General features: G+C 41.2%; 3 protein-coding genes across 3 annotated transcripts; 1 reads left to right on the plus strand and 2 right to left on the minus strand.

The window, feature by feature from the left end:
* Positions 1–6,359: 6,359 nt before the first annotated feature.
* On the minus strand, positions 6,360–9,027 carry LOC148341689 (uncharacterized; the record flags this gene model as incomplete). Its single annotated transcript, XM_088287920.1, has 1 exon — positions 6,360–9,027. A coding segment is annotated over one exon (1,899 nt), but the record flags the coding sequence as incomplete, so codon positions are not given.
* A 6,766-nt stretch (positions 9,028–15,793) lies between these two features.
* On the minus strand, positions 15,794–18,478 carry LOC148341690 (uncharacterized). The gene is made up of 2 exons (XM_088287922.1): positions 18,437–18,478; positions 15,794–16,528 (listed from the first exon to the last, which is right to left on the minus strand). The coding sequence occupies exons 1-2, from the start codon at positions 18,476–18,478 to the stop codon at positions 15,806–15,808; spliced, it is 765 nt and encodes a 254-aa protein (XP_088144048.1). The 3' UTR covers positions 15,794–15,805.
* Positions 18,479–20,136: 1,658 nt separating this feature from the next.
* Positions 20,137–25,657, plus strand: LOC148341691 (uncharacterized). Its single transcript, XM_088287923.1, has 2 exons — positions 20,137–20,154; positions 24,447–25,657. The coding sequence occupies exons 1-2, from the start codon at positions 20,137–20,139 to the stop codon at positions 25,647–25,649; spliced, it is 1,221 nt and encodes a 406-aa protein (XP_088144049.1). The 3' UTR covers positions 25,650–25,657.
* Positions 25,658–27,050: the final 1,393 nt, after the last annotated feature.

The following is a 27,050-nucleotide window of genomic DNA, read 5'->3' on the forward strand; positions in this document are numbered from 1 at the left end:
CGGTCACTTGTTCTAACAGGTGTATCAACAATGACCTCTTGTGTTTCACTCTCATCTTCTTCCATGCTGATTTCAGTCTCTGAGCAGGTTACTTCCACTTGTTCTTTCCAATCAAAGTTGGATTCGTTGAAGATGACATCACGACGAATCAGAATCCTTTTTCGTTCTTCATCGTACATACGGTAGCCCTTTGCATTGTTTGCATATCCCACAAAACGAAGTTTTACAGCCTTTTTGTCCAGTTTGCGTCTATCTTCGTCAGGAATATGTGCATAAGCAATACAGCCAAAAACCCTTATGTGTCTCATGTCAGGTTATATTCCATACCATCTCTTGTAGGGTGTTTCTTGCTTCAAGACAGATGTGGGCAGCCTGTTCTGAATGTAAGCTGCCGTGGCTACAGCCTCTGCCCAGTACATCTTTGGTAACTTTGCATGAGATAGCATGCTTCTAGCAGCTTCAACTAGTGTCCTATTTTTTCTTTCTGCAACACCGTTTTGCTGCGGTGAGTGAGGAACAGTCATTTCATGATGGATGCCTTGATCCTTCAAATATTCTTGAAACTCCTTTGATGTGTACTCACCACCATTGTCAGTTCTCAGTCTTGTGATATTTTGCCCACATTCATTCGAGAATGTTTTCTCAAATTCCTTAAATTTGTAAAGAACTTCATTCTTCTGTTTCATGAAGTATACCTTGCAGCATCTCGAGTAGTCATCAATGAATGTCACAAAATATTTTGCTCCACCAATAGATTCAGTCTGCATGGGACCACAGACATCACTGTGAATGAGCTGCATTCTGCGTTTGGACCGTATTCCTCCAATCGACTTGTATGGCCGTTTGGACAGTTTGCCTTCCACACATCCTTCACAGAATGGAATCTCTGTTTCTGCAGAAAAGTCCACCCCTTTTACTAGATCCTTCAGTTCCTTCAGCTTGGTGGTGTGTCCCAGGCGCTGGTGCCACAGACTAGCTGCGAGTGATGCACCGTGACAGGCGGGTGAATTTCCTTCAACATCCAGCTGATAAAGTCCATCAGCTCTTTGAGTTCCTATTCCATGGAGGATTCCATTTTTTCCACGAATGTAGCAGTGAAATTTCCTGAACTGTACTGTATTTCCCTTTTTGGTAGCAGCTCCCACTGAGAAAAGATTTCCAGATAGCTAAGGAACATACAGAACATCATACATTGTAATCCGTTTTGAATCCCTGTGTTTGAAAGTCATTTCCAAACAGACATTTCCTATTCCAAGGGCATCAACCACCCTGCCGTCACCTAGTTTTACAGTCTGTGCCTTTAAGAACTGGTGGTATTCTTGAAGTATATCTTTATGACATGTCATGTGCTTTGATGCTCCTGAATCAATCAACCATTCACCTTGTTGCGATTTGTCAGTTGAATGTACTTCTTTTGTGACAAAAGCACCTTCTGTTGCATCTTCTTCATCTTCACACATCATGCTTTTAGCTTTGTGAGTTTTCTGCTTATCTTTGCGTTTCCAGCTTGGACAATCACGCTTGATATGACCTTCTTTCCCACATTTGTAACACCTCCACTTGCTCCGTCCTTCTGCTCCCACTGCATTCGAGCTATCCTGCACAGTTGCTTGAAATTGTGTGGACATGGCTGATGCACCACCTGTTACAGCACTAGCATTAACTCGTTTTTGCTCCTCATTTATCAATGCTTGCTGAACAAACTGCAGTGTCAGATTGTCAATCTTTGTTTCTAGTGCAGTGACAATTGTGGCATAACTTGGTGGCAAGCTTCCCAAAAGTGTTACAATTTGGTCTTCCTCTTCAATTACAGCTCCTATTGCTGATAGCTGATCAGTAAGCTCCTTCATTTGTTTTGAATGCTGAGTCAAACGTTCTCCTTCCTTCATTTCACATCGGAAATATGTTTTCTTCAAAAACAGTTTATTTGCCAAGGTATCTCTCTCAAAATGGCCTTTCAGCGTAGTCCACGCCTCTTTGGGATTCTGACAACTTGTTATCAAATACAACTGGGTTGTACTCACATTCAGTGCTATCATGGAGAATGCCTTCTCACTCCGTTTAGTGAATTCAGCCTGTTCGTGGGCGTTAGCATCGGCGGCTAGCGTGTCTGTCTCTGTTAGCATGCCCCACAGTCCTTTAGCCTTTAGCAAGTGCTCCATCTGAAACTTCCACGTTGCCCAATTCTCCGGTCCGCTCAGCTTGTCAATAAACAGCTTCTCATCCATCGTGAAATCCCACGGTACTGTTTATCTCTTACAAATAATTCGAGTAAGCAGCCTTTTTAGCGCCGTTCTGGGCCCATAACCTGTTGAATTTGTGGCGTGAGCCGTTCTTTATTGAAGTGCGCAACAGCCAGCAACATAACAGCAGCGCAGAGAAACCGGAAGTAAACAGTCTTCTTCGCGATACACAAAGTCACAGCATTAAGCAACAGCACCACCCATTGACAAATTACCGTACTACAACAGTAGGTTCATCCACACCGCTATCTGCAGTACAAAGATACCATAATTAAATATTATATAGCGATATAGTTAGTTAATAGTTGCATTGTTTACCTGATGAGAGCTCTGCAATGTTATTAGAAACCTGATCAGGTGCAGCGATGGTTGTCACCCTTCTCGGTGTGATGTCCATGACCACGCGGCGTCTTGTTCTGAGCGTCTTCATTTTTAGAGTAGGTCTGGCTCTTCAGCCGGAAAAATTGGTTTGTCTGTGCAGAGCGTGACTTGGGCTTTGGCTGTATTGAGACTGGGGTCGGGATATGATAGTAGGGGATGTGCTTATTTTTGACAGAAGCGTGATTCTGGGGGGCGGGCGGTGTTGTTTATGCTTACACACACGACCACAACTTGGTGGTCGTCTGTCTGTCCAACTATAGATAAGAAATACGTGAAAACATGTCGAAGCTTGTTGCAAAGATGACTTGGGGATGTCTACAGACAAGATGATGTTCCTCCTTGAAAGGAAAAATAATTGGTAAAACGACCTTAATGATATCTTAGCTTAGCTGCTATTTCTTAACCTAAACGCATGTTGTTTCTTAGCTGTATTCTATTTTCTTAACCTAAATGTATATTGTTTCTTAACCTAACTACATACTATTTCTTAGCTGTACGCTGTTTCTTAGCAGCATGCTATTTATTATATATATATATATATATATATATATATATATATATATATATATATATATATATATATATATGCTATTTATTATATATATATATATATATATATTTATATATATATTTATACTATAATATATATCTATAATAATATATAATATTCTAATATCTAATATTTCTTTGCTTACCTGTATAAACTACAAACATGGGGGTTGCCTAGCTGTGTGCTATATTCTTAACCTAGCTGTATTCTATTTCTTAACCAGGCTGGTTGCTATTTTACTCAGCGTATGGACTACAAAAAAGGACTACAAACATGGGGGCTGCCGGCAGTAGGAAGGCTGTGACGTACAGGGAAATAGGAGGGTGCGAGGGGCGGGAGCGGTGGAGACATCACCCTTCATTTTTCTCGTCCGTAGCGGGATAAATGACGGCGTTTGACTGTCCAAATGTAGCCAACAAATACATGTCCAGACATGCAAACATGACTAGGCAGATTTTACAAAAAAGGCAAGGGGTCTGACGACCGGATGTCGACAGTTGCCTGCCACTCACTATCTTTTGAAACACCTTGAGGCTGCTGCAGGCTTGGAGGGTGTCTATGGCCGGCGTCTTGCCCGGACAACCCCCCAAGCCTGCACAATACCATGTTTAAACTTATGTCGCTGGGAATATGTCCAGACATGTTTGCAAAAAGGGCAAATATCAACCGAATAAACATATCATTCAAAGGTAATAACAACGCCTGCTCTTCTCAACTCATATTATTTCACTCGTTTAATTTAATTTTATACATCTACATTATTTAATCAGATATAGCTCATTTCATTGGATGCTTTATATACTTCAGATATTAAAATATGGATGACCTATATCCACCGAATAAACATCTTATTCAAAGGTAAAAACAACGCCTGCTCTTTTCAACTCATATTATTTCACTCGTTTAATTTAATTTTATTTATTTAAATAGAACATTGCATTGGATGCTTTATATACTTCAGATATTAAAATATGAATAACATAAGTACAGTTTGGGTTGGGGACGCACGCACGCAGGGAACACATTGTTTTTAACATAAGAAGCATACAGTTTGGGAGGGGGGCTTGGCCCACACACACACACACACACACACACACAACGTCATCACAATGACAATAAGCGTAATTCTGTAGGCGGGGCCCACTTCGACAAAAGCGTAATTCTGTAGGCGTGGTATTAAACCTTCAAGGGCAGGGAATATGTAAATATTTTTAAATAGGTGGCTGGAGATTGGATAGTTTTAACACAGGGGGCGGGGATAGCGGCCATTTTGGACAAAAGCGTAATTCTGTAGGCGGGGACAAAGAGACAAAAGCGTAATTCTGTAGGCGGGGTTATGACGTCATCAAAATTTAAAAAAGCGTAATTCTATTATCTCTGTGGGTCCTTGCTGCCTTCCGGAGAGGCAGCCGAGCAAGGCTGGATTGGTGATGGAAAAGAACTGGTTCGAAAAAGATTTTTTCTCGTCACATGCTGATATCAAAAGAAGTCTCCCCAAAATCGTGCGAGCCCCCTCTCAGACATTCCCTTCTTATAGGGAATGCCCAAATTGGATATGAATATCTAATTTTCCCTTGTTGCATATGCATTCCCATCACGCTAGTCTTTGGGATTTCCCTCCAAAAGTCCCCCAGAGGGAGAGCAGATGCGTCTCCCCTTTGATACGACCAGTCTACTCGTGACCACCTTAAATTACTTCCATACCCTGGAAGGTCACTGAGCTGGCGAGAGAATTGCCCCCACCATAAACAATGCTCAGGCCTATTTTGTCTCAGGGCAGTATCTGGTTACATCGGAACTTCAGAACCAAGACTGGTCACTTCTGTGAGCTCCAGTCCCTTCATAGTTTCATAAAGAGAATTACTTCCCATATCTATAGGCCATTTAAAAATACACGACTTTTTTTTTCATTTATTTCAATTTATATTTAAGCTTGCTTATGTAATACAATATTTATTCAATTATTTTAATATGTAAAATTATCAACAATTTAAACCTTTTTATTTCACACTTGAATATTTCTTAACATATTTGTTCTTTTGAATATGTGTGCAATTTAAATTTAAATAAATCCATCCAGCCATTTTCTGCCGCTCATCCAGGGTCGGGTTATTGAATTAATTTTTTAGTATTTTTTATAATTCAATATTTATTTCAAGATCAGGACTCTTCTCAATGAGTTCAATATTTATAAAATGTTTCTATATTTGTGATTAAATGAATTAAGTCTGTATGTGGTTTCCAATTTTACATTTTAATATTTTCCTATTTCACTATATAAATACAGTGGAACCTCGGTTCTCGACCATAATCCGTTCCTGAACCCTGTTCGAAAAGCGAATTGTTCGAACACCGAAACCATTCCTTTGCTGCTTGCACTGACTTTCTTTGGAGGCATGATTAGAGGCTAAAACACTTCGTACACCTTTATAAAACGCGAGAGCAAAACGCAGCACGTCCGCACGCGACAACAGTTGGTCACAAAGAGAGCAAGAGAGCGATCTTCACCCGTACGCCGCTCAGCATCCCACCCTCGCGTACGCACTCACGCGTCATACCGACGTTCGAACTCCGATGTTTGTTCGAACTGCGAAGCAAGAATTTCTCTATTTTTTTGTTCGGACTCCAATTTGTTTGAACTCAGAGTCGTTCGTAATCCAATGTATAAAAATATAATAAAGCATGAAAAAAAATATTTGGTATATTTGACAAAATGATAGTTTTTTTCCGAAGTGAAATTTTGCTTAGCAACAAACCGCTTGATAGACCTCAACCTAGAAAGAAGAAATGTATTCAGAAAGCGTAATATTAAATGTATGTGAGGGGATATTTGAAGAGTTTGAGTTTTGTTCAATGGACCATACATATACAAGCCAGCCAAACACAGCGAGAAAACCAGCGCTGACTCCAGTCGCCATCAAGTTGCCAACTCCTGACATACCAAAACCTTTCAGAGAAACTGAGACTATTCACGCTTCTCTTTCTTGTTATTTTTCGAGTTCAACTTCTAGTTCAGTTTTTCACCTTTTCACAGCGTAATGAAGGCCAGTTGAGCAAGTGATTTTATTGATGATTGTGGAAAGCAGCGATTTCATAAGCACCGTTTCTTCTCACACCTTTTCCATTAAGTACGATTAAAAAGACAACTGAAAAGCATAACGTTAACAAATGTTATTCCAGGCAAAGGCAATTAATTTTATTTACATGTTTGATGTTGTTAGAATAATATTTGGAGGTTATTATACATTTGCCATGACGCAACTTTATTTCAATACATGGTGCACATATCATGTTGCAAATTAGTGTAGTGGACTATGCTTGAGTGTTTACAGTCAGAGTGGAGGTACAGGAGGAAACCTTTACTGCAGAGAGGTGTCTGCAATTGGCAGGGCGGTGGCACTTCTTCAGAAGTGAGGATGAAGTAAACAACGTCGTGATGAGTCCTGATAAAGAAGTTGGCCTCAAAGTCTGAAGCAAGCAACATCGTGCTAGGTCCTGATAAGAGATGCTGACGTCAAAGTCAGCTGCGACCCACGACGGCACGCTCATGATAAACCGGACTAAACCAGCTTTTGAGAAGACGAACTGTACCACCCTTGAATGTAATCTGATTTCTCGAAGTTATAAAAGGGAATGTATGAAAAACATCGAGGAACAGAAGGGAGATGAAGTTGCCAAATAAACTTTGTTAACCTTTCTGTCTCCACTTGGGCTGCGTGTCTCTCCTTTCAGCTATGAACCCTATATGTCAAATTGGCGAACCTGACAGATGTAAACACCAAAACAAATGATCATCACTCAGACACATTGGTTCTTCTGGCACTGATCACATTGGCTAAATGTTCATAAAAAAGCTTTGCAAAATTGAATTTATCACATTTTATTCAAAATCACATTTACATCTTACCACAAAGAGTCAGTTCCATCAGTTTTTTGTTTTATTTTTTTTAAGCTTCAAGGATCGCTGCTATTCTCACCAGCACAATTGTGACTCTCAGCACCCTGTTTAGTGGAGAATTTTTTAGCACAAACGCTGCAACTGAATGGCTTGTCTCCACTGTGCGTTCTTATGTGGATTCGTAAATTTGACTTTACAGAGAAGCTTTTGCCACAAACTGAGCAGGAAAAGGGTTTTTCTCCACTGTGTGTTCTTGAGTGGATCCGTAAATGCAACTTTCGAGAGAAACTCTTGCCACAAATTGAGCAGAAAAAAGGGTTTTCTCCACTATGTGTTCTTGTGTGACTTGTTAAATGTGCCTTTTGAGAGAATCCTTTGCCACAAATTGAGCAGGAAAAAGCGTTTTCTCCACTATGTGTTCTTGTGTGCCTTGTTAAATGTGCATTTTGAGAGAATCCTTTGCCACAAACTGAGCAGGAAAAGGGTTTTTCTCCACTATGTGTTGCTGTGTGTTTTATTAAATTAAACTTTCTCGAGAAGCATTTTCCACAAACTGAGCAGGAAAACGGTTTTTCACCACTGTGTGTTCTTGTGTGATATGATAAAGTTGACTTTACAGAAAAGCTTATGCCACAAACTGAGCAGGAACATGGTTTTTCTCCACTGTGTGTTCTTGTGTGGATTGTTAAATGCAACTTTCGAGAGAAACTCTTGCCACAAATTGAGCAGGAAAAAGGGTTTTCTCCACTGAGTGTTCTTGTGTGCCTTGTTAAATGTGCATTTTGAGAGAATCCTTTGCCACAAACTGAGCAGGAAAAGGGTTTTTCTCCACTATGTGTTGTTGAGTGACTTGTTAACGTTGCATTTTGAGAGATTTTGCCACAAACTGAGCAAGAAAAAGGCTTTTCTCCACTGTGTGTTCTTGTGTGGATTGTTAAATGTGACTTTCGAGAGAAACTCTTGCCACAAACTGAGCAGGAAAGGGGTTTTTCTCCACTATGTGTTGTTGTGTGTTTTATTAAATTAAACTTTTTCGAGAAGCATTTTCCACAAACTGAGCAGGAAAAGGGTTTTTCTCCACTGTGTGTTCTTGTGTGGATTGTTAAATGCGACTTTTGAGAGAAACTCTTGCCACAAATTGAGCAAGAATAAGGCTTTTCTCCACTGTGTGTTCTTGTGTGGCTTGTTAAATTTGCCTTATGAGAGAAGCATTTTCCACAAACTGAACAGGAAAAGGGTTTTTCTCCATTGTGTGTTCTTGTGTGGATTGTTAAATGCGACTTTTGAGAGAAACTCTTGCCACAAATTGAACAAGAAAAAGGCTTTTCTCCACTGTGTGTTCTTGTGTGTTCTGTTAAATGTGACTTTTGAGAGAAACTTTTTCCGCAAACTGAGCAGGAAAAATGTTTTCCTCCACTGTGTATTGTTGTGTGTTTTATTAAATATGACTTTAAAAAAAAGCTTTTGCCACAAACTGAGCAGGAAAAAGGCTTCTCTTCGCTGTGTGTTCTTGCGTGCCTTGTTAATTGTGACTTTCGAGAGAAGCTTTTGCGACAAAATGAGCATGAAAATGTTTTTTCTCCACTGTGTGTTCTTGTGTGCCCTTTTAAAGACAGCTTTGAAGTTAATGAGTCAGTGTGACATGCCCTTTCACCTTTAGCTTGCCCATCATCATTGTCATGAGTGTCTGATAATGTGTCCTCATTATGTGCTTGTGATGGCCCCCAGTGGTCTTCATCACCTTCTGTTGTCACGTGATGACTTGAACTGCTGTTTGTAGGCTCCGCCCCTCTGTTGTCCTCACTCTCATCCTTGTTTTCAACTTCAGTCTTTATAGGGACAACGTTCAGTGGTGACTTGTTGATCTGCTCCTCCTCCTCCTCCTTTTTGATGTGAGTCAAGTCTGGCTCATCTTTCACAGAACGGAGATCGTTTTCACTGACATCTGTAGGACACAGAAAGACAAACACACATTTGGTTTGGTCAAGTCAAACCTCAGGCGGCGACTTTGTCTTATTTTCTACCGTGCTACCTTGACTTGTGCCTGCCGCATACGGAGCAATGCGTGCGACCCCGATTTGGACCGGACCATGGGGACATTTCACAAAATTACGTCCTACGATGTAAACCTCCCTTTAGCAGCACAGCTGTGATAAACGAGCATTTAAAAAGGAAGCATGTTGTGGCTGATGCCCGATTTCATTCCTGACATAGTCACAGACGTTTCTGGAATATGTATTCAAATTCAACTATGACACCATAATATTTTAAGAGTTCACTGAATTATTTTGGAACTGCAATGATGCTTAACAGCCATAGGGTGTCAGTAATGAGTAACAAAGTAACACAACATTGTCATTTGCATAAATTACCAGGAACTATGAATTGCGGGGGAGATGCAAACCACCTGGGCCACAGGAACTTTATGACCGGGAACTAAATGTTCCTGGCCTTGTTGGTAGAAAAGGGGGTTGTGACGTTCTCCCTTTTTAAGCCCATTGTAAGCCAAAGATGCAGATGCATTTCTTGCAGCATGGGCTTGTTCACCGATGAGATCCGTGCAACCCTGGGTGGATGCATTCAATGTATTTTAAATGTTTGGATGAGGTGAAACTATGCAAACGTGCACAAAACAGTGCAGGGCCACCCGAGGTTCTTTGACTCTCACCCGACCAAGACAGTACAAGGTTCATAAATAAAAAAAGACCGATACGTACATATTTTGTGTTTTATTCACTAAAATTGATCAACTGCCATTGATGTTTTCGCCGCAGTGTGCACATTGTTTAGAGTCAGGCAGAATTCTTTCCGTAAGGAATTGCTTCAACAAGATATAAAAACCAGAAAATGTAAAATGTTAAATAATCAGTTCAAATTTGATACTGGGAAAAACATTTTAGTGAGTTTACCCCCCACTAATGGTTTTTCTTTGGCATTTATTTCCTGCACTGATTTCATTTGGCATCAACAAATGTTCAGCAGACCTGCAAGTAAAAGGCAATATTTAAAAATAAAACGGCAATAACCTTGAACGCATTTCCACAAACAAATTAATGTTGTGACGCATATTCCGAACGATAGAAAGTCGTTCTTTACAAAGCAAATGAGAGTAAAACGTGTACAAACCTGCTTTGTGTAGCACAACACGAGGCTGCTCGCAACCTTCGCCCAGAAGTTGAAGATGTTGCTCGTTCTCTTCTTTTATTCCACAAAGTTCCTCTTTGTTCTTGGGTGTTGTTCTTTCACACATTTTCAAATGATAATTCCAAAAAATCCGCCCTTGATCTCTGCTTGGCGATGAGTCATGTGCCTCTTTTCGTTAGCGGCTAGCTAGCTAACAAGCTAAGCTAACTACGCCGAAAAGCATCAACGCGCGAAGATGAGGTTATCGGCACACAAAGACTTAATGAATTATGTCGTGGTACTTTAGAGTAGCACTGGACATCCTATGAGAAAATTACAGTCAGTTCCACACTAAATGAGAAGAATTTAGCGGTGGACTGTTTTTGTTCCGGTGTGGACGGGTCGGTGGATGTGGTCGAGGTCCTTCGGAAGCTGCGCGGTTGCTAATGACGTCATGCTTTAAGCACGTATTTTTCAAATATATTTCTTTGCCTCTGTGTTTGTTTTTACCCCTGGCTGTTCTATTTCAATATATATTTTATATAATATTTTAAATCGGTTGATAAAAAAAAAAACTAAATTAACGCCACATTGGCGAGTCGGCTCCTACGTCACTTCCGCCGATGCCTCGAGAAGCCGCTGCTGCAACAGCAGTGGGACGTTTACGTTTCTCCTACCGAACGAAGCAACAATGCTGTGGTTCACTCGGGCTGCAAGATTGTATGAATATGATGTCTGCATATACTAGCAGTGCCTCTCAGTTATTTCACGCCCGCCCCTTCCAAGAAGAAAAAGATTCGCTCCCCACCACCACCAATTTTTTTCTGTCTTTGTATATTGATGTTAGATTGTCAATAAAATATCCATAAACTAAGCTAAATTGATAAGAAATATAATTTTGAGAACTATTATTGTGAGGATCTCGAAACTCGGTACTCTGTTTTGCAAATATTGATGAGATGATAAATATTTACTCATAGTTTTTGGATAACTTTATTGACATTTGCAAACCAAACACAGTTATTAATACGTACATAATATAGAAAAGACAAAAAGAAGAGACAGGGGGATTTTAAACAAAAATTCTTTGTAAATAACATAAAGCAACAGCTTTAGTATGTTTACGATACGTTTTTTTAAAAAACAATTTTATGGTTACTATACGTTTTTTTTTAATGGTTACTGTAATGTTCCGTCTTCTATCTTAAGAAGTCACGCAGGTCCAGTGATGCTGCAAGCTTGTGTCTCTTTATTTATTGACTTGCATTCTCGTCTATGTGCGTACACACGAGTTCGTCTGGTGACCACACACACATCAGGCAATACTGCTAACTAGTGACTAATGATATAACGGCTATCATTACATCTCCCTTTCAAACGTTAATCAATGCCTATGCCTTTTTTTTAATAAAGCTTTTTTATTTTATAATTATTATTATAATAATTTTGTTTTGTTCGCAATTATTTTCACTTCTTTTCAATATCTACCCATTTTTTTCTGACAACAAGCAGCTCTACAACAATTTTAGCAACAATAACACAACATTAAACATTTTCAATCAGCCTGTCCGGTTGTCGTCTAACTCTTGTTGATCTTCGCAGAGGTTCAGTCATCCCAGAAGTTGCTGGTGGTTTTGGTCTGTGCTCCTTCGATGTATCCACCTGCTTTGCAGCCTCAGCCTTATCAGAAGATTTCTTACAGTTCCCGGGAACCTTCAGCAAACTCCTCCTGTTCCTCCTCACTCTTTGTCCATCCTTTGTTTCCACAATGTAAGATCTCGGTTCGGCTTCGCTGAGGACAGTCGCTTTTCTGTCCCAACAATTAGGTCCCTCAATCCTTACAGTGTCTTTCTCAGAAAGAGGTTCCAGATGTTTTGTAGCTCTGTCATATGCAATTTTCTGTTTGAGTTTGAGCATTCTCTTATTTTCAAACCAAATGTTGTTGTCATGTCCTTGTGGTATTTGTGGAAGCGTGGTGCGAAGCTTACGGCACATGAGTAGGTCAGCAGGCGAAGAAGCTCCACACTACAGAGGTGCAGCTCTGTAACTCAATAGGGCAAGGTAAGGATCAGATGCATCATCCTTGGCCTTCCTTAGCAGTCTCTTGATGATTTGCACTCCCTTCTCAGCCTGGCCATTTGCCTGTCGGTATAAAGGGCTTGAAGTGATGATGTGAGCCTCAGCCTCCTCCGCCGTAACGCAGTCCTTGATGTCACTGTTAGGGTGCGGCACTCGGGATAACGCATCAGCAAGCACAATGTATTTTTCAGGCGTGTATATTAGCTCAAAATCATAGCGCTGCAATGTCATCATCATGCGTTGAATTCTGGGCGTCATGTCATTGAGATTTTTCTTCCTAATTGAAATCAGTGGCTTATGATCAGTCTCTGCTATGAATGTGGGCAGTCCATAAACATACGTGTGAAATTTGCCAAATCCAAACACTAGACCCAGTGACTCCTTTTCGATCTGAGCAGAGCGTTTTTCAGTCTCTGACATTGACCTGGATGCATCGGCTACAGGTTGCCATGTGTCTCTCGCCTTTTGCAGCCGTACGGCACCTAGCCCATCTTTCGACGCATCCGTGGAAATTTTGGTTGGTTTTGATGGATCAAAGGAGGCAAGGACTGGCTCAGCTGTCACAGTTCTCTTTAGATCTTGCCATTCTTCGTCATGTTTTGTTGTCCACTCAAAGACTATGTTGTGATGCAGCAGCAAACTTAGGGACTTTGACTTGAAGAGAGGTTTGGAATGAACTTGCCCCGGAAGTTTATCATCCCCATTTGCTCGCAGAAGTCCTTTTTTCTCAGTTGGAACTGGCATGTCCAGTATTGCTTGCACTTTGGTTCTGCCTGGCACCACTCCATCTGCCGTGAGCTTGTCTCCCAAGAATGTCAATTCTGTAACTCCAAACAGACATTTCTCTCGTTTTAGTTTAAGTCCATTCATTTTAACTCTTTGTAGCAGTTCCTCAAGTCTTTCATTGTGTTCTTGTTCCGTGTTTCCCCAGACAACCAAATCATCAATGTACACACGGGTTCCTTCCAGACCTTCTATGATTGACTCCATAGCTCTGTGAAAGATCTCAGGCGCAGACTTTATGCCAAATGGCAGTCTCAGAAAACAGAAACGCCCAAATGGTGTGTTGAAGGTGGTGTACCTGCTGCTTTCAGTGTCCAGCTTCAGCTGCCAAAATCCATGCGATGCTTCTAATTTGCTGAAGAATTTAGCACCTGCCATGTCACTCAGGATTTCTTCACGCTTGGGAATCTGATAATGTTCTCTTTTAATGTTTTTATTCAGATCTTTGGGGTCGAGGCAAACACGTAACTCTGGGAAGTTCCTCTTTTTAACACACGTGACGGAATTTACCCAGTCGGTGGGTTCTTCCACTTTCTCTATGACTCCGATCGGTGTCATTCTGCTCAGTTCCTTTTTTAATCTCTCTTTGAGAGGGGCTGGAACTCTTCTCGGGGCATGTACTACAGGTTTAGCATCTTCCTTGAGATGTATTTTATAAGTGTAAGGTAGCGTCCCTTGTCCTTTGAAGACAGAAAAGTATTTGTTCACTATACTCTTACTACCTTCACTCTTCAACACTTTGTTGTTCTTATTGACATCCTTGCTGTTGATTTGGTAAATTCTTTTTACCAGTCCAAGCTCTTCAGACGCCTAGTCTCCAAGGATTGACTCCAGTCCACTTAGCACAATTTTGAACGTTAATTTGTGTTGTCTTCCCTTTGCTGTCACTTTTAGCCTACAACATCCCTTTGTTTTGATTGGCTGATTGTTGTAGGTTTTCAATTTCACAGCCTTGTTAGACGGTTGCGATAGCCAATCAGATCACGAGTTGGTTACAGTGAGCCTTCTCGCTGGCCTTATGCTGAGGGTGATGAACGCGTTTTGTGATTGGATACTCACTCGTGAGGGGGCAGCGCAATGCCGAATCAACACACTCGAAAGTCGTAATTGGCGGCCGTTCGAAAATCTAAAATATATTCTTGCTTTTTTTTAACCACAATGGCCGAAGGAGGGAAAAGTGTGGATTTAATTGCAGATACACTTGCAAGGACATTTTCAAGTCGGACCTTTCAAGAGAAGCTATATCGTCCAACACTCACTCAGTGGTGCGTAAGTGTGTTTCTGGATATTATTTGTCCAGCCGTGGTGTCATAAATGATGGTATTTTGATGGGGATTCATTCTAGTAGAACAAAGTAGGACTTCACTGAAGGCACCTTAAATTACTTCCATACCCTGGAAGGTCACTGACCTGGCGAGAGAATTGCCCCCACCATAAACAATGCTCAGGCCTATTTTCTCTCAGGGCAGTATCTGGTTACATCGGAACTTCAGAACCAAGACTGGTCACTTCTGTGAGCTCCAGTCCCTTCATAGTTTCATAAAGAGAGTTACTTCCCATATCTATATTAGGCCATTTAAAAAAAACATGAATTTTTTAAAAATGTATTTCAATGTATATTTAAGCTTGCTGATGTAATACTACAATATTTATTCAATTATTATAATATGCAACATTATATCAATATTAATTTAAACTTTTTCATTTCACTCTTGAATATTTCTTAACATATTTGTTCATTTGAATATGTATGCAATTTAAATTATTCCATCCATCCAGCCATTTTCTGCCGCTCATCCGGGGTCGGGTTATTGAATTAATTTAATACATAAGTATTTTTTATATTTCAATATTTATTTCAATACTGGGACTCTTCTCAATGAGTTCAATATTTATAAAATGTTTCGATATTTCTTCTTAATTGAATTAAGTCTGTATGTGGTTTCCAATTTTAATATTTCCCTATTTAATTATATAACTAATCCAAAGTATAAAAAATATAATATAGCATGAAAAAAGTATTTAGTATATTTGACAAAATTATAGTTTTTCCGAAGTGAGATTCTGTTTAGCAACAAACCCCACACACTTAATAGAGCTCAACCTAGAAAGTGATTTTAGCTCGTCAGAAATTTATTCAGAAAGCGAAATATTAAATATATCTGAGGGGATATTTGAAGAGTTTGAATTTTGTTCAATGGACCATACATATACGAACCAGCCAAACACAGTGAGAAAACCAGCGCTGACTCCAGTCGCCATCAAGTTGCCAACTCCTGACATACCAAAACCTTTGAGAGAAACTGAGACTATTCGCGTTTCTCCTTCTGGCTCTTTTTATCGTTCAACTTCTAGATCAGTTTTTCACCTTTTCACACAGCGTAATGAAGGCCAGTTGAGCAAGTGGAACAAGTGATTTTATTGATGATTGTGGAAGGCACCGATTTCATAAGCACCGTTTCTTCTCACACCTTTCCCATTAAGTACGTTTAAAAAGAAAACTGAAAAGCATAATGTTCACAAATGTTGTTCCATGCAAAGGCAATTAATTTTATTTACATGTTTGATGTAAACACACAAAAAAATCATCACACAAACACATTGATAATTCTGGCTCTGACCCCATTGGCTTAGTGCCAATAAAAGAGCTTTGCAAAATAAAATTTTTCAGATTTTATTCAAAATCTAAATTTACATCTTACCACAAAGAGTCAGTTCCTTCATTTTTTTGTTGTCTTTTTTTAAGCTTCAAGGATCGCTGCTTTTGTCACCAGCACAATTGTGTCTCGCAGCACCCTTTTTAGAAAAGAATTTTTTTGCACAAACGCTGCAACTGAATGGCTTGTCTCCACTGTGTGCTCTTGTGTGGCGTCGTAAATGCGACTTTTGAGAGAAACTCTTGCCACAAATTGAGCAGAAAAAAGGTTTTTCACCAGTGTGTGTTCTTGTGTGTTTTGTGAAACTTGCCTTATGAGAGAAGCTTTTGCCACATACTGAGCAAGAAAAAGGGTTTTCTCCAGTGTGTGTTCTTGTGTGACAAGTTAAATTTGACTTTACAGAGAAGCGTCTACCACAAACTGAGCAGGGAAAAGGGTTTTCTCCAGTGTGCTTTCTTGTGTGGCTTGTTAAACTTGACTTTTGTGAGAAGCATTTTCCACAAACTGAGCAAGAAAAAGGTTTTTCTCCACTGTGTGTTCTTGTGTGTTCTGTTAAACTTGACTTTTGAGAGAAGCATTTTCCACAAACTGAGCAAGAAAAAGGTTTTTCTCCACTGTGCGTTCTTGTGTGCCTTACTAAATGAGACTTCCGAGAGAAGCTTTTGCCACAAACTGAGCAAGAAAAAGGTTTTTCTCCACTGTGCGTTCCTGTGTGCCTTACTAAATGAGACTTCCGAGAGAAGCTTTTGCCGCAAACTGAGCAAGAAAAAGGTTTTTCTCCACTGTGCATTCTTGTGTGGATTGTTAAATCAAACTTTTGATAGAAGCTTTTGCCACATACTGAGCAGGTAAAAGATGTTTCTCCACTGTGTGTTCTTGTGTGGATTGTTAAATGAAACTTTCGAGAGAAGCTTTTGCCACAAACCGAGCAAGAAAAAGGTTTTTCACCACTGTGAGTTTTTCCGTGCCCTTTTAAAGACAGCTTTGAAGTGAATGAGTCAGTGTGACATGCCCTTTCACCTTTGGCTTGCCCATCATCATCATCATCATCATCGTCATGAGCGTCTGATAATGTGTCCTTATTATGTACTTGTGATGGCCCCCAGTGGTCTTCATCACCTTCTGTTATCACGTGATGACTTGAGCTGCTGCTTGTAGGCTCCGCCCCTTTGTTGTCGTCACTCTCATCCTTGTTTTCATCTTCAGTCTTGATAGGGAGAACGTTCACTGGTGACTTGTTGATCTCCTCCTCCTCCTTCTTTTTGATGTGAGTCAAGTCTGGCTCCTCTTTCACAGAAAGGAAATCGTTTTCACTGACGTCTGCAGGACACAATAAGACAAATTTGGTTTGGTCAAGTCAAAGCTCAGGCAACAACTTTGTCTTATTTTCTACCGTGCTACCTTGACTTGTGCCTGCCGCATACGGAGCAATGCGTGGTCCCCAACTTGGACCGGACCATGGGGGCATTTCACAAAATTACGTCCTACGATGTAAACCTCCCTTTCGCAGCACAACTGTGCTCAACGAGCATTTAAAAAGGAAGCACGTTGCAGCTGATGCCCGATTTCATTCCTGACATAGTCACAGACGTTTCTGGAATATGTATTATAATTCAACTAAGATACACCATAATATTTTAAGAGTTCACTGAATTATTTTGGAACTGCAATGATGCTTAACAGCCATAGGGTGTCAGTAATGAGTAATAAAGGAACACAAGACCTCCCACTGATACATCATCATTGACATTTGCATAAATTATCAAGAACTTTGACTTGTGGGGGAGATGCAAACCACCTGGGCCACAGGAACTTTATTACCAGGAAATAAATGTTCCTGGCCTTGTTGGTAGAAAAGGGGGTTGTGGCATACTCCCTTTTTAAGCCCATAGTAAGACAAAGATGCAGATGGATTCCTTGCAGCATGCGCTTGTTCACTGATAAGATCCGTGCAACCTTGGGTGGATGCATTCAATGTATTTTAATTGTTTGGATGAGGTGAAACTATGCACACGTGCACAGAACAGTGCAGGGCCACCCGAGGTTCATTGACCGAGCCAGTAAAAAGTTAATAAATAAATAATACCAATACGTACTTGATTTTTTTAAAAAAAACTTAATATTTTGTGTTTTATTCACTAAAATTGATCAACCGCCATTTACCTTTTCGCGGCAGTGTGCACATTTTTAGTAAGAAATTGCTTGAACAAAATATAAAAACCATAAAATGTAAAATGTTAAATAATCAGTTCAAATTTTATACTGGGAAAAACATGGAGTTCACCCCCCACTATTGGTTATTCTTTGGCAAACGTTTTCCGCACTGATTTCATTTGGCATCAACAAATGTTCAGCAACCCGGCAAGTAAAAGGCAATATTTAAAAAAAAAAAACGGCAATAACCTTGAACGATTTCCCCAAACAACTTAATGTTGTGATGCATATTTTTAAAGATAGAAAGTCGTTCTTTACAAAGCAAATGAGAGTAAAACGTGTACAAACCTGCTTCGTTTTCTTCTTTTATTCCACAAAGTTCCTCTTTGTCCTTGGGTGTCGTTCTTTCGCACATTTTCAAATAATAATTCCAAAAAATCCGCACTTGATCTCTGCTTGGCGATGAGTCATGTGCCTCATTTCGTTAGCGGCTAGCTAGCTAACAAGATAAGCTAACTACGCCGAAAAGCATCAACGCGCGAAGATGAGGTTATCGGGACACAAAGACTTGATGAATTATATCGTAGTCCTTTAGAGTAGCACTGGACATTCTGTGATAAATTTACATTCAGTTATACACTAAATCAGAAGAGTTTAGCGGTGGGTGTTTTTGTTTCGGTGTGGACGGGTCGGTGGATGTGGTCGAGGCCCTTTTTTTTTTTTTGAACAAACTTTATTGAACATTTTGAATAGACAGTACAACAGTATCACAAGTTCACTTCAGGTATTAAACTAACATATACATTTCCTACGTATCACCTTTCCCTTTTTGGGGAGACTTCTTTTGACATCAGCATGTGACAAAAATAACCAAAATGGCTGTGTCAGAGAATTTTTTTCCATCACCAATTCTGCCATGCTCAGCGACCTGTCCGGAGGGAAGCTGAGCCAGACCCACACATCAACAACAAAATATACCAAATTTTTGGCGTCACAAACAGGATTCTTGCTCCATTGATGGTCTCAAGGGTGCTGGGGCGCAGGCGTTCAACAGCCGGCCGGCTGAACTTTAGGTGAGATGCTTTTACTCACAATGGGTGTTGTGCGCCTGTGTCCAAGCGGTCGGGGCTTTTGGGGTCGTTAAAGAGAGCTTGTGCGTGTGGGTCTGCTGGCTGATTGGTCATGGAAAATGTCCCTGTGTTAGTTTCAATTATTGTTTAAACAAGAGGCCTCTATAATGATTAAGACATTAAAAGATGTCAAAGTAACCGCACTGTGAAAGAACATACGAAAATTTATTAAAAAATAAATAAATAAATGAAAAAAAATAATGATAGGAACTATGTAAATGGGGACTAGCGCGGGAGAAATGTGCAGAGGATAAAGAAAAGAAAGGTCTAGTGGTTAAAGAGATGAGAAATAAGAAGTGTAAAACTATAGCTATAGACAACATAGTCGTGAATAAGCTCAGTTTGAGCACAGACCCTGGCCATGGTGTAAATTTTAGCAGGAAAATTATGAGCTGATAACAGAAATAATGAAGAGAAGCACACTTCCACGTATCGTACTGGGCACTTTGTGGCATGGAACACAGTAAGGATCGAGGCGTACCGTTGTGTGGAGGGCCTGGGGCTGAGCCGACAGTTTCGCTGGTACGTAGCAAGAGATACGCTGTTCAGATACGTACCCTATGATTACTCGTGTTCTGGTCGGATAATTCTGTCAGGGTCTTGCCAGCGAAACGCTGGGAAGAAGGTGGCAGGACTCTCCAAACGCGGACACAGGAAAATCAGTTTAACAAAGAGTGTTTATTGATTCACAATAGTGGAAGTCCAATCATCAATTAAGGCAAATATATCTATCTTAGCATTACATCCGTCGATAAATCAGGAGAAAACACAAAGCGCTGGCGGAGAAAAGCTAACACCAGGAAGGAGATAAACGACGGAACGAAAAGCGCTTGCACCGGCAAGGAAAAGGAAAAACGATCAACATAAATAGCTTGCCAAAAGGGCAAGAGGGAAAACCAATTGGAGAAAACGAGGAACAAAAAGAGACCGAGCAATAGCTGGCAAAACGTGGAACACAGAGATCGCAAGAGCAAAAATGCATGAACATGAGAACAATCGATACCAGGGTCATGAACGTGAGCAGTGCAGGAAAATTATCCGACGCCGGGCAGTCAGTGTAGGTGGCTTAAATAGTGTGTGTAATTAGTCAGTGGATGGATGTCAGGTGCGGCGCCGGTGGGCTGGTCTCCCACTCGTGATGACGCGGGCGGAGTCGGTTGTCGGAGGAGATGCCTCTGCTCAGCTGAGAAACATAAACAAAAGTGCACATGGCAGGGAGGTGACGAAAACAACAACAAAACAGGCGTGACCGGCACGGGTCACGACAACTGGGGGAAGCAGTTAATCCAGCAGCCGACGCATGCAGCTCCCATTGCGTCTGCTCTTTCCATTTCCGCTGCTCCTAGGCCAGGTTCTGGTGACGCAGTGCCCACAGCAGGCTTGTTGTCCGCACCTGCCGGTCAACAAGGTCACGTAACAGAAGTAGGGGTGGTTATAGACATGGGTTGTGAGTGGGACGTGCTCTTGCTGTGGGGTCACTGGGTGATGAGCGGTCCAAACCGAGCCACTTCCTGAAATGTGCCATTCTGTGGTCCAGCGCCATGCCTGTCACAAAGAGCTCCTCTAGCACGGGGCGCCATCGCTACCCCCTCCTCCGACAACGCTTCTATGGCTTCCAAATGCACACTTGACGCCTCAACCCGATTGGGAACCCATTCCACGATAGGGGTGCCCGCGGAGCCTCCGCATTCAAGGACTCGCAGGTCTTGGCATTCCGTTGACGACTGATGGACAACAGTTTTTGATGGTGGAACAAGATATTCCACACTTTGCAAGCTTCTTCTGCATATCCCAGTGAGCAACAACACTGTCACGCTTGTGGGACTCTTGAGATTGGCTGAGTCACTGCCATGGACCGAACCCGCACCTGTGAAACAAACACTGGAATTCGAGTGGGACTGAATTTCCAGTTGGACTGAATTTGACTGTGCACATCCGCCGGGGGAAGCATATGTTGTCCTCCGTTCCAGTCGACTGGGCAGCTCTGAGACCAGGGTGGTGCTTCAGCACCCATTACGAATTCCTCTGTTATGGAACATTTTCCGAATTTCTCGGCACTGTGGTAGACAATGAATGGGCCACTCTGAAGCGAAAGCTCTGTTTCCGTCTCTGCCAGAGGGGTCGTGGACCCGGGGTCTCACTGACGTTGTGCTCTGCTCCACCGCGTCTCCAATTTGTTTTTGCTATATCTGCGCCTTCCCCATTTGACAGAGTTAATGCCGGCACAGCTTGGGGGCGAAGGAGGGCATTCTGGCGATGATGGCTGGGATGAGGACTGCACCAGTCTTGGTGCCCTCCACATCCTGGAATGGACTCTTTCCTGTGGAAAATGGATTTCATTGGCCTCTCTGGTGCTCAATATTTGTGTGGAGTGTGTCTGCTTGTTGTATTTCAGGTGAAGTGTAGATGGAGTTGGATGCAGACTGGAATCTCACTTGGAGCAAGCGACGAGGAGGACTCCTATGAGGGTCATAAGATGTGGACGTGATCATCTGAAACAATACTGTTAGCAAGAGCTCGTCGGTGACGAGGGCTTGGCAGCTCTCGAGTGACACGATGTCATCGGATTCTCTTGCTGGAGCGTGGCCTCAACTATGTTTTTGCATATCATTTGACTCGTATTTGTATTTTGTGTGTTTGTTTCTTGTCCTATCATGCCTTTATCACGCTGTGGATTTATTCTGTTCTGTAACGGTGTTCCATCATCCTACTTGCCTTGTGGAAGCAGGTTCACGAGAAAAGTTCAGCGAAGCTTTGATTCCTCCATATGGACTAAACTGGAAAGTGTTACTGCCGGTTTGCTTAAAGATCTAACATTGCGGGGGGAACTCCTTCGTGACCGAGGTGGTTGATTTGGGATTTTTTGGAATTATTGCTGGATTTATGTGTGGTCCTGCAGGAGGTGTGAGTGACACCAGGGAGCAATTTGGCCATACACTTAGTTTTCCTAGTTAAACTACCCTTATGTAGCATGCCTTGAACATGATTTAGGTTTTAGTCAATTAGGTTTCCCAAATTTTAGGCAATGGATTCATATAAAAGGTTGGAATGGGATTTTTGGTGACATGCTGGTGTCGTTTTTGCTTTATCAGGACAAGATTGCCTCGAGGGGGGGGAAATATGTAGTGTATTTTTTTATTCACTCTTATGAACATTTTAGTAATTCTCTTTAACTATGAGGGGATTGGAGACTAAAGAAGTGACCAGTTTTGGTTTTGAAATTCCAATGTGAATGAGATAGTGTCCAGGAGGACAAAAGGCTTGACCAGCTCTAGGTGTGGAGCACTCGAGGTGATAGAAGCAGTCAAGATGGCACCGGAAGGCCACTTCAAAGAGCAACCACATCTGCTCTCGCCGTAGGGAGCTTTGGGGGAAAAATCAAAGACTAGTACAATGAGAATGCATATGCAACAAGGTAAAGTTAGACATTCATGTCCAGTTTGGCCATTCCCGATAAGAAGGAAAGTGAGGGGACACCCTTTCCCTTTTCTCTTTTTTGGGGAGACTTCTTTTGACATCAGCATGTGACGAGAATAAAATCTCTTTCAAACCAAAATGGCTGTGTCAGAGAGGTTCTTACCATCACCAATTCTGTCATGCCCAGCGACCTGTGCGGAGGGAAGCTGAGCCAGACCCACACATCAACCACACAGGTTAATAGAAGGTCACAAAAACATGGACTTCTTAAACAGGAAAACGTGAGTTCAGTGGTAACAGGGTTGTGTCTATGCTGGCAGTTTAGCAGGAAGTCACGAAAACAGATGCACGTCTTGAACCGTGTTTGACAGGAAACCGTTTAGCTCGCATTTAACAGAAGTGTGACCCAAACATTGTGTTGTAAGCTGAAACCGTTCGAACAACAGGAAGCGTGTGGACGGGTGTGATAAAGTCAGTGTTCATGTTTTTCCATTCTTTATGGGTTGTCATATACAAATTTGCTTTGCTGTGCTTCAATAAAACGCCGCACAGGAGCGGGAAAGCTTTTCTCTTTGCCGGACTGCTCCTCGCAAGTGACAAAGACAATCTTGGTTGGGTGATTTATTTGTGCAGGCGTGTCTCGTTTTTGAAAACTTCTTTGACAAATCTTGTTCCTTCTGGAATGATTCAATCTGACTCTAAAAACTGTACACACTGGGGCAAAATGATCAATGGCGGTTGATGAATTTTCGTGGATATAACACAAAGGATTACGTTTTTTAAAAAATCAAGTACGTGTTGGTCTTATTTATGAAAATTTTACTGGCTCGGTCAATGAACCTCGGGTGGCCCTGCACAGTTTTGTGCACATGTGCATAGTTTCACCTCATCCAAACATTTAAAATACATTTAATGCATCCATCCAGGGTTGCACGGATCTCATCAGTGAACAAGCGCATGCTGCAAGGAATGCATCTGCATCTTTGGCTTACTATGGGTTTAAAAAGGGAGAATGTCACAACCCCCTGTTCTACCAGGGCCCCTTTAATTCTTTCAGGTATCCAAATTATAATGGAACCAAAAAGTACCCACGATGAAACTACAGTGGAACCTCGGTTCTCGACCATAATCCGTTCCAGAACCCTGTTCGAAAAGCGAATTGTTCGAACACCGAAACCATTCCTTTGCTGCTTGCACTGACTTTCTTTGGAGGCATGATTAGGGGCTAAAACACTTCGTACACCTATATAAAACGCGAGAGCAAAACGCAGCACGTCCGCACGCGACAACAGTTGGTCACGAAGAGAGAGAGAGAGCGATCTACACCCGTACGCCGTTCAGCATCCCACCCTCGCGTGCGCACTCACGCGTCGTACCGGCGTTCGAACTCCGAGGTTTGTTCGAACTGCGAAGCAAGAATTTCTCTTTTTTTTGTTGGACCTCAGAGTCGTTCGAGAACCGAGGTTCCACTGTATCTCTGAATGCAAAATGAAAAACTTGAAGGATTCCTATTCTATCAATGACATTATGTTGCGATGGCCCCCAGTGGCCCCCATCAATAAGTTAGGGTCCCACAACAGGTGTTCCATCAGACGCACACAATAGCCTGTGTGTGCTAACTTCAGCTCGCTTCCAGAAACGTCTGTGACGATGTCCGGAATGAAATTGGGCATCAGCCGCAACGTGCTTCCTTTTTAAATGCGCGTTTATCACCGTTGTGCTGCGAAAGGGAGGTTTACATCGTAGGACGGAATTTTGTGAAGTGTCCCCATGGTCTGGTCCAAGTTGGGGTCGCATGCATTGCTCCGTGTGCGGCAGGCACAAGGCAAGGTAGTACGGTAGAAACAATATTAGACAAAGTCACCGCTTGAGGTTTGACTTGACCAAACCAAATTTGTCTATTTGTGTCCTACAGACGTCAGTGAAAACGATCTCCGTTCTGTGAAAGAGGAGCCAGACTTGACTCACATCAAAAAGGAGGAGGAGGAGGAGGAGATCAACAAGTCACCAGTGAACGTTCTCCCTATAAAGACTGAAGATGAAAACAAGGATGTGAGTGAGGACAACAGAGGGGCGGAGCCTACAAGCAGCAGCTCAAGTCATCACGTGACAACAGAAGGTGATGAAGACCACTGGGGGCCATCACAAGCCCATAATGAGGACACATTATCAGACGCTCATGACGATGATGATGATGATGACGATGATGGGCAAGCCATAGGTGAAAGGGCACGTCACACTGACTCATTAACTTCAAAGTTGTCTTTAAAACCGCACACAAGAACACACAGTGGAGAAAAAACATTTTCATGCTCATTTTGTCGCAAAAGCTTCTCACAAAAGGCACAATTTATAAGGCACACAAGAACACACAGTGGAGAGAAGCCTTTTTCATGCTCGGTTTGTGGCAAAAGCTTTTCTTTAAAGTCATATTTAATAAAACACACAACAATACACAGTGGAGAAAAACATTTTTCCTGCTCAGTTTGCGGAAAAAGTTTCTCTCAAAAGTCACATTTAACAGAACACACAAGAACACACAGTGGAGAGAAGCCTTTTTCCTGCTCAGTTTGTGGCAAAAGCTTTTCTTTTAAGTCATATTTAAGAAAACACACAACAATACACAGTGGAGAAAACCCTTTTTCCTGCTCAGTTTGTGGAAAACACTTCTCCATAAACTCAAGTTTAACAGAACACTCAAGAACACACAGTGGAGAAAAACCTTTTTTCTGCTCAATTTGTAGGAAAAGTTTCTCTCAAAAGTCACGATTAACAGAACATACAAGAACACACAGTGGTGAAAAACCTTTTTCCTGCTCAATTTGTGGAAAGAATTTCTATCGTAAGTCGCATTTAATAAAACACACAACCATCCATAGTGGAGAAAAACCTTTTTCTTGCTCAGTTTGTGGCAAAATCTTCTCTCAAAAGTCTAATTTAACAATCCACACAAGAAAACACAGTGGAGAAAAACCTTTTTCTTGCTCAGTTTGTGGCAAAAGCTTCTCTCAAAAGTCTAATTTAACAATCCACTTAAGAACACACAGTGGAGAAAAGCCTTTTTCCTGCTCAGTTTGTGGAAAGAGTTTCTATCGTAAGTCGCTTTTAACGAACCACACAAGAACACACAGTGGAGAAAAGCCATTCAGTTGCAGCGTTTGTGCTAAAAAATTCTTCACTAAACAGGGTGCTGAGAGTCACAATTGTGCTGGTGAGAATTGCAGCAATCCTTGAAGCTTAAAAAAAAAAAAAAAAAAAAAAACGGAAGGAATTGACTCTTTGTGGTAAGATGTAAATGTGATTTTGAATAAAATATGATAAATTTAATTTTGAAAAGCTTTTTTTATTGACATTAAGCCAATGTGATCAGTGCCAGAATAACCATTGTCTCTGAGTGATGATGAGTTGTTTTGTTTTTATATCAAACATTATCAATGAAATTAATTACCTTTTCCTGGAACAACATTTGTTAACGTTATGCTTTTCAGTTGTCTTTTTAATCGTACTTAATGGAAAAGGTGTGAGAAGAAACTGTGCTTATGAAATCGTTGCCTTCCACAATCATCAATAAAATCACTTGTTCCACTTGCTCAACTGGCCTTCATTACGCTGTGTGAAAAGGTGAAAAACTGAACAAGAAGTTGAACTCTAAAAAGAACCAGAAAGAGAAACGCAAATCGTCTCAGTTTCTCTCAAAGGTTTTGGAATGTCAGGAGTTGGCAACTTGATGGCGACTGGAGTCAGCGTTTATTTGTCACCACGGAGGAGATGATCCGCATCACGCAGTTCATTGCTGCTGCTGTCTTAATTGAACCCCGGAGGTTACCTGCCAGCATCCCTGAATTTCACCGGCGGATCTTCAGCTATCCCACGTCTGACCCCAGATTGTTGTGGAATTTTCAGCAGTTAGGGAAGATCAATGAGATAGTCTGGAAAATAAATTGTCTTTTGGGTCAGTCTGCTGAGTGATCTCAATGGGTGCGTGGGAAGATACTGATGCACACAGGAAGATGAAGATTTATTTGACAGGAACTGTGTAATCTTAAAACAAAAATATATTTTTTCTGCGTTGAGCCCACTTATCAGTCAAGGTCGTGTTGTTTTGGCTTCACAAAGAATCCTCTCGTACAAGAAGCGAAAGGCACTTTCTTCAAAAGCAAGTGGCCACAATAAATAACAAAAACCTTACTTGCAAAATAATTGTCCATAATATTAAGATTGAACAAAATAGTGACACAAATATTGAAAAAGTAAACAATGTCACGATTAAACATTGAATACTAAATTATTACTAAAACAGTTCAATGAATCTTGAAATAAATAATGAATCACCGTAGTTTAATGAATACTGAAACGAATAATGAAATATTTAAGTTAGTTAAGTTATAAACACTGAAATCATTTTTTAAGACTCTAACATTTAGAGAATAAAACAGTGATGTATTTTAATTTAAAATTCGCAACCACGTCGCTGGCGACAAACCCTGTAAAAAGGCAAATATGTTGACATAAAGTTTCACTTTATCATGTCAACTGTTAATAATAGAGAAATACATTTGGAATACTGTCCAACCAACAACATGGTGTCAGATGTGAAAACAAAACCAGCAACAAAAGTAAAATTCAATACATCTC

The sequence above is a fragment of the Idiotropiscis lumnitzeri genome, chromosome 2 (genome assembly GCF_059441095.1).
Source record: "Idiotropiscis lumnitzeri isolate Australia: NSW breed Sydney's pygmy pipehorse chromosome 2, RoL_Ilum_1.0, whole genome shotgun sequence".
Taxonomy (NCBI): Eukaryota; Metazoa; Chordata; class Actinopteri; order Syngnathiformes; family Syngnathidae; genus Idiotropiscis; species Idiotropiscis lumnitzeri.